The sequence below is a fragment of the Festucalex cinctus genome, chromosome 6 (genome assembly GCF_051991245.1).
Source record: "Festucalex cinctus isolate MCC-2025b chromosome 6, RoL_Fcin_1.0, whole genome shotgun sequence".
In the NCBI taxonomy this organism is placed as follows: Eukaryota; Metazoa; Chordata; class Actinopteri; order Syngnathiformes; family Syngnathidae; genus Festucalex; species Festucalex cinctus.
Genome location: NC_135416.1, coordinates 20,157,614 through 20,165,810, shown reverse-complemented (window position 1 = coordinate 20,165,810; position 8,197 = coordinate 20,157,614). Strand labels below are relative to the sequence as shown.

Below are 8,197 nucleotides of genomic sequence, written 5' to 3'. Positions count from 1 at the left end.
AGGAAGTGTCATCCCCAAGAGGCAGTGGGCATGCGTACTGCTCACTCAGGCAAGTTAGAATGCGATGGTGTGAACCAGTAACTGGATTGAGTTAAGAGTTGAACATTAATATGCAGAGGAGGCGAAAGTAGTCCAGACTCCAGATGCATGTGTAATAAATAAATAAATAAATAATATATTAACCGTATAGCTACATTTTGTGAATTGTTTGTGGCGTGCTTTCTAATTTGAAACACGCACCTTGGCTGCATAGAAGTTGAGAAACACTGAATTAGATAAAGCCGTTTTGATAACTTGACACAATGAAATGTGTTTATTAATTTATTAACTGATAGTTCTTATAATAAAGAAATCAATGTTACATGGCATATTCAGAGCTAGCTACGTTGGCTCAGCTTATGCTATCAAAATGTTCCCATAGCTTTGATAACGTTGTTAACTGCCAAACTAATAATGCTAAATTAGCTAACAAAAACAACTTACAAAATGCACTTTGCTTGTGTTGTTTTAAGGATTAGACAAACACCAAATTGTTTTCATACTAGCCCAAGACACCTGTTTTTTTTTTATTTTTTGTTTTTTTTTTAAAGTTTGGTCATCATGAAGCTGAGCTGGCCCGTGATTATTGGTTATCATCTGAGTAACTGTGTTGTCATTTTTAGTTGACATCAAGTGGCAAAATGGCTGCCTCTGGACTCCAGGTGGAGGAGTGGAACTGTCACTTGCCTTCAGTGCTGGTTGGCGTGAGTTTGCTTCTCCGCCTGGGAGGCCATGTATGGCTTACATGAACTAAGCTTGTGTGAGTGAGTGAATGAGTGATTAAAAGGAAAAAAATGGCAGCCTCTAAAATGGATAAAAATGTTGATGTTTAATTCATATTCCACAAACGCAATAGTAATCAGAAAACCATGTTTAGAGGACTGGGGCCCCAAAGAACATTTAGCTTCCCCCACCCAAAGTTAGTTTAGATGCAAAATGTGTCACATTGGGTACACTTGTATGTCAAAATGTCTAGCCATCCGATCATTTTTACAGTATAAGTGCTTTTTCATTTCAGGGTTGAGGTGAGCCTATATCACACGTCACTGAGTTGGGAATTTAGCTTGCACAAAAAAAATCAGGAAAATGAAGCACGAAACTATCAGATAAAAAGTCTTCAACATCAGAGAACTTGTTGACAGAAACAGAACGCTTAACCGGCTTTATTCAGGAGGAAGGAAGTGACATCTTTAATGGCAGTGTGGCTTGAATGACAGAGAATGTTCTCATTTGAGAGACTGAATGGATGCATACACACTCTATAGATTATGTAATCAACCTCCACTCCTCATAAGGCAAGTCAGCTGTCCCCTGCACAGGAATCCCCCTTGACTGGAAGACCTCAATAAACAAACTCATAATTTAGATGTTGAGTCTCCCACTGTGTGTGTGCAGATCTTTTGAATTCCACCACCACAAAGAGCGGGACCCCACCTCCTACATCCCACATCGCCTCCCCGCCCTCTTTCCATCGTCTTTCCACTGGAACTTCCTATATAAGGACACCGTACTGTTTGCTCCAATAAATCAAGGTGCGAGTTGATAGCCAGAGTCTGTTCTGGCCCGGAGAGTGGAAGTGCTGGTGTGTGTGTGTGGATCTTCATGTGTGGACCAACATGGAGGACCTTGGCGCACCCTCTGGCCAACATCAAGGAGGCAGCAACTCGAATTGGGACGGTGGGTCGAGCTACGAGGAATAGGGAGGGGTGACGAAAGAGACGGTGGGGCTGGGCGGCGGAGGCAAATAAAGCAGGAGATACACTGAACAGGAGTTGCAGTGTGTGCCATATAAGGAGAGAGGTTCTGTTTGGAATCTCGGCAGCTTTCTCTGTTACTTTCAAAGTGTAGCACAGACAAACACTAAGGGCCCAAGTGACTAAATATGGTCCAGTAGCAATTGTGTTGCAATAGTACTGGGAATTATCTTACATCAAAAGGGATCATTGTTTTTACTTGGAGTTACTGTAGACAAAGGGTGTAATCCGTCTTACACCACTGATGTTATTTTCTCCCGGTTCCAGAGTTGCATTCACTTAATAATAAAGGGTGTCTTCTTTATGTGATGATTCCCAACCAGTGTGTGGTGAGAGATCATCAGGTGCACTGCTGGAAATGATCCAATTGCCCTTAATTAGTCCCAAAACTATACACAGTAATTGCTACAAGTCATGTATTGTTGTTCATCTATCTGTGCCACAATAAAACGCTTATTATTTAACGCGTCTTCACCTTTTGTGGCATTTTTTATTTGGTCAAATGCCATGAGATTTTTACTTATGTGCCTTGGCCCAGTAAAGGTCGGGAAATAGTTTGTGACTCATTCCCTGCCACCACAATGATATCACTATTTGTTTCAACTTTCTAGTAATTTCCTCAACGAATATGTTGCTACATTAAGGTCTCTAAATTTCTCTCTAAATTTTACAGAGAGTTTTGAGTAGTACATTTTACCAGTTTATTTAAAATAAATAAAATAAAAATACTCAAGCGTTGAGAAACTAATTCATGACCGTCAGCTTGGGATACAGCCACTCTACATTTCAGTTACTTGCATATGACTAGCAACCAGTTTTAGGGTCTGCCATCCCTGCCTCTCATTAGCCGGGATTGGCTAAAGCTAGCTCACCCGTGACCCTAAAGAGGACAAGCAGTATAAAAAATGAATGGATGGAAATGTACATTGTTGCACAGAAATAACAGTTTAGGTATTTGTTGTTTTTAGGTGTAAGAGTAACTTTTTCTTTGTCACAGTTCCCCCAATCCCTGTTCAGCAGGTGCGGGAGTCCAACACAGCTAACATTCAGACTGGTTGACATTCATTTAGAGGACGATTGTGAAGTACACAATGAATAGAAATTGATCCGACAGCTGAATCAAAGTTAGCCTGTGACCCGCGACACTACCAATTATTTTGAATATATTCAATTTGGTGTGGCACAGACAGCTCGGCCAAAGAAGAGCATCAAGGTGCAAGGAGCGAAGATGGTATTTTTGGTAAATAAATGGCAGTATAGTGGATTAGCGGACACACCTGCCTGATAGTCTCTAAGGCCCTTCAGAGTAGAATGTGGATTTTCATTCCCTGCTTGTGTGAGTTTTCTCCGAGTACTCTAGCCTGAAAATTCAAAGGCTAGATATCATTTCTCGGACAAACGGTATAGAAAAATGGAAAAATTGGTGATAAACATCTCTCCTTTCATTTTTACACCATCATCACAACCATAAATGGCCATCAACTAAATATATTTGTGAATATGTCTGACCCCCGTGGAATTCATTCGAGCCCAAGGGCAAACATGAACATACTGTTTTATAGTCAAAGAACACTACATTTAATATTTACACAAGTGTCTCTTACACGCAACAGTTTTATAGTGTGGAGGAGCAGTACCATCTATCATACGGCTAACTGCCAACTGACCAACCACTGTTCATCTTCTTCCACATATATAGCCATTTACAAGAGAGCACTCATATCAACTGCCAATAAATTAGCGGACTCTGCCACTTCAAATAAGGTTTGCTCCAAAGCAGCTTGAGTCCAACTTGCTACACCTTCAACATTGAGGGGAAAAATAGATTTGGAGATGATGAGGCCCACAATCCAGTTGATCCCAGAGGTGTATGATAGTGTTGAGGTCAGAACTATCAATTTATTTCACACCAAGCGCCTTGATTTCCATACAACCACACACATAACTAATCAGAAAAATTCAGCAAAGTCATGGTATAAACTAAAAGGATCAAAACTGTTCATAGATGATGTATGTTACTGAGGGCAGAAATTATAGTGTCTATGTTTACGGTCGATGATCAGGCCCTGAAATAAATGGCCCGCTCTGTAAATAATCAGTTCCACAAGTTGTGTGCGATAAGAATGTCAGGTTCCCTTAAATGGCGAGGGGGAGGAAATGCGAAAGTTGTGGGCTTGTTGCTTTGGGTGTTTCTAATGTGCAACGTCTCTTTTTGCAGTTCACATGAGTGATTGTTGTTGTTTTTTTAATTACCTTATTCACATTGATTTTGGATTGAAGGATCTCACATTCCTATCACCTGCGATTGGCTGGCAAACCAGTCTAGGGTGTCCCCCGCCTACTGCCCAGAGCCAGCTGAGATAGGCGCCAGCAACCCCCGCGACCCTTGTGAGGAAGAAGCGGTCAAGAAAATGGATGGATGGACATTCCTATCACAGGAAGTCCAATCATATGTAACAATTTTCTAAATGGATTTTGAGAGGGAGTCACAACCTGTATAAGCTGCATTCAGTCTATTTAGGTGTATATAGGTAGGTGAGTTCACTTCCTACTCATATATAAATACATAAATATGTGAATGCTTGGCTGTCTCCATGCATGCCGCGTGATTGACTTGTGACCAGTCCATGGTGTAGTCTGCCTTTTACACGATGTGAGCTGGATATACTTCAGCTCACCACAATCATGAAAAGGATAAGTATTAACATCCACGATAGCGACCCTGGTGAGAATAGGCGGTACGGATGGAATAAAAGTTTAATTGGATGGAATGGAATTTCTGGGCATTAGGTTCATCGATGTTCTGACTGTAGGTTTGAAAGTTTCGGAAACCCTTGGGCAATAGTGCCATCGTGTGGTTGTACTCCGTAAGAACAGCACAGCTCCGAATGGCTTTAAAAACATTTTATTTTAAATACATTCAATGAATACAAAGGGGAAGACGGGAAGTGAGGAGCCGCGCAAATGCAAACACAAAATAATATAAAGAGATAATTGTGAATTTTAAGTTCAAAGAAATCAGCATGATGAGAAGTGTAAAAAAAACAACAACAACAACAACAAAATATGGGAGATTGAATGGGGTGAGTCAGTCTTTTTTTTTAGGTCCACTGTGTGTTGCTTTGTACATCAACTGTCAGCTTTGTGTCCTGCGTTGCTAGCAGCGGTGCCCCTAAGGAATAGCTTCCTTCCATCATCACCACTATTCATGAAGTGCGACACCAAACCATACAGAAGAGGCCTGGAAAGCCAAGAAAAACAAATACACCAGCACTGGATAATAGTGTCAAGTTAATTTTAAGGACAAATAAATTGCTGAGGATTGGTGACAAAATCAACAATCAGTTAAGTACAAAATGTAATTGTCGAAGAAAAAAACATAACAGGGCAATGACACAATCCCTTTGCTAAGCCTGGAAGCTAAAACAAAAATGTGGTTATGTAAGCTCTGTGTGTGAAATATAATGATGGTGAAGATTCATAGATCTCTCCAACAAATGACCAAAGCTCCAAAAGATGCGTACTGGCAGGTTTGTGTCCTGGCAAATTCACTTACACCGACTTGGAGCTCATATCCTCTGCAACTCTCAGCTCACTCGCCAAAAACTGTCTGTCCAAGGGAATTTGGGGTTGGCCTGACTCTGGGACAACAAACACAGCACAGTTTAGAAATACTCTCTGACTCTTCTCTAACAATAGAGATTGGTCATGTTTCAAAAAAGCGCAGCTGTAATCTGAAGCAAAAGCCCTGTCAAGTTTTGTTACACTCAGTTTCCTACTTGGCTTTGCATGTTGACCACACTGCAATGAATCCAGTAGGTTTCATAATCTTCTTGAGCAAAACAAGTCAATTGTGACACGTCAGATCAGTCAGGTTGAGGCAGGGTTGCCAGGTTTGTGTTCCTGGAACAGGGTGTGATCTTATCTCACTGATGATCTGGCAATCTCAATGTGCGCTATGATTATTATGTAATGTTGATTTGCTGACTTTGTAGTAGTAATGAATAGGAAACTGATGATGAAATAAACATTAATGTGTTGCAGTATTTTAAAATTAAGTACTGTATTTTATTTTACTAAGATATTATTGACAGCATTACATGTGAATCTTAATGAACAGTACCTCATGAGTGGATCTAGGGCAGAAGACACACCCAGTTGCAATGTACCCATGATTTGATGAATGATTTGAACCAGTACAATCAGTGATGGGAAGTCAAAGGTACAAATATTTTGTTAATGTGCTTAAGGAATCTGTCCTTAACTCATTTGCTCCCAAAAACGTTCTATTTTAAATACTGCCATGGTCCCAAAAAGGCATTTATAAGTTTGTTTGTTTGTTTTTATGCTAGCGCATACAGACAGCTTTGATGCAGCCTCTGACCTGAAGAGGTCGCTTAAAGCAGTGTTGGTTATTACAAAAAAAAAAAAAACGGCCAGCAGGTGGCAGCAGAGTATAAGAGATCAACTAGGGACATGTTGCAACAAGCTCTTTTCTCCAGTGTTTTCAACGGGTTTGTGAATAATGATGAAACTTAGCTATATTAATCGCTAATTGCTGCAAAATGGAAACAGATACAAATATGGTTGTTGTTGTTTTTCCTGAAGAAAGACGATACTCTAATCTTTCTTTTGGTAGGTTCCATGTTTTTTTTGTCTTTTTTAAAAATAGCAATAGAACACAATATTAAGCGTCAAAATCCAGTAAAAGAGCCAGGAGCGAAGTGGGTTGCTTCAGTGAAAATGTTTGGGAGTGAATGAGTTAAGTATCCTATTATTTTATGAATTCTTACTTTTGCACTATATATTTGATAATGGATAAATTATTATTATTATTATTTTTTAAAGTCCTAATAGAAATATTTTAAGTCAACAGCAGATGTGATCCCGACTGACTGATTCATAGAGATAAGGGACAGCAGCAACATGGAGGAACGTGAACCAACATGCATTATATCACAACAGATTCAGGGAAGGAAGATATTACCTATTCATAACCTGGCTTACACTCACTATTGTTTGATGTTGTTGACTTCAAGAATGATTCGTCGCAAGCAAGTCTAGCGCCAACCTAACCAACAGCTTTTGGCGTGAAAACAAATCTCTGTCAAATCTTTAAAAACACATGCAGGTATTTTTAAAGTTATTTGCTAAATTAGTTTTGTTTCAGTTCTTCGCGCTAACAAAGCTAAGGGATACGTGTTTTTGTGTCTCCCTTCTTGGTACAAGCACCAGTAAAAGTACTAAAAGACGGAAACTATTTTGTGTGCAGACTAGAAAAGATGTTTATCTCAGAACAGGAGTTGAATCAGTACGTCTACTTTTACCAGAGTATCTGTACTTCGAACAGAGTGCGAGTATAACGGGCTGAGGCTCACCTGCTGTCAGAACGGACGCCGTATGTCGGTACTTGTTGAACTCCAAATACTCCCGGATGAGCTCATTGATGAGCAGGTTTTCGTGGGACAACGGCGGACGCTGTTCGCGTTGGTCATCGAGGGCACCGAACACTTCCGCCCGGATGCGAGCCTTCAGTTGGCCGAGCACGCCGCGGCGCTCCAGCGTTTCTCTCACGGCTAGAATATGTGTAATATAACGCAATGTCAACATCATTTTGTACGGAGGTCCCTGGAAGTTTAATTGGGGAGATAGTGGATAACAAACTGTGGTCAACGAGAAGTTTTACCAACATTGTCAAATTAAACGTTCCCAAAATGTAACATAAACCATATAATATTTTTTTGTATTACCACAGTTACAATAAATATGTCACCCTGAAACACATTTTAGTAATAGAGGCACGTGTGTGTTTATATGCTTCGAAATTTCTGAACCCAAATGCACCATAACTAGCATCTTAGCATACTAGTTAACGCCGTGTAAATATTGAAGTACAGTAAGCGGCGTTATTAGCATTTCTTCCACAAAAAGGGCAACGACGAATAGCTTTAGTTGCGAGAGTAGCAAACAAATCATAACAACGCGCACATACCACATTTCAGTTCAGTGATGGTCGCCATTGCAACAGGAGTAAACAAAACAGCGACTCTTCTTCGTGAATCTAAATGGGATTTACTCGGCGTCTTCTGCCATCTAGCGATAACAAAAACTTGTATAAAATGATTCTGATACAAATAGAAGTAGTGATTAATTAATTTAGAGATATTAAAAACTATAAGCTTAACGCAAAATAAAAAGTAAAAGTATCTGTTTTCAAATGCCAGAAGTAATATTAAAAAGTTGTCAGCAGACTACATACGGAAGTAAAGTACAGACACTTTACCTGGAAAATAAATAAATAAATGCAGACTTCCCATCATCGCTCATGGTATACTAAATTATATATATTTTATTATTACAATGAATAATTAAAAAAATTCCTAAACTATCAACAGGGACTTCTA

At 39.7% G+C, this 8,197-nt stretch overlaps 1 protein-coding gene across 1 annotated transcript; it reads right to left on the bottom strand.

Annotated features, from left to right (window-relative positions):
- Positions 1-4,682: 4,682 nt before the first annotated feature.
- On the bottom strand, positions 4,683-7,869 carry cep20 (centrosomal protein 20). Its single transcript, XM_077524353.1, has 4 exons — positions 7,786-7,869; positions 7,172-7,369; positions 5,350-5,434; positions 4,683-5,034 (listed from the first exon to the last, which is right to left on the bottom strand). The coding sequence occupies exons 1-4, from the start codon at positions 7,811-7,813 to the stop codon at positions 4,923-4,925; spliced, it is 423 nt and encodes a 140-aa protein (XP_077380479.1). The 5' UTR covers positions 7,814-7,869; the 3' UTR covers positions 4,683-4,922.
- Between the last annotated feature and the right edge of the window lie 328 nt (positions 7,870-8,197).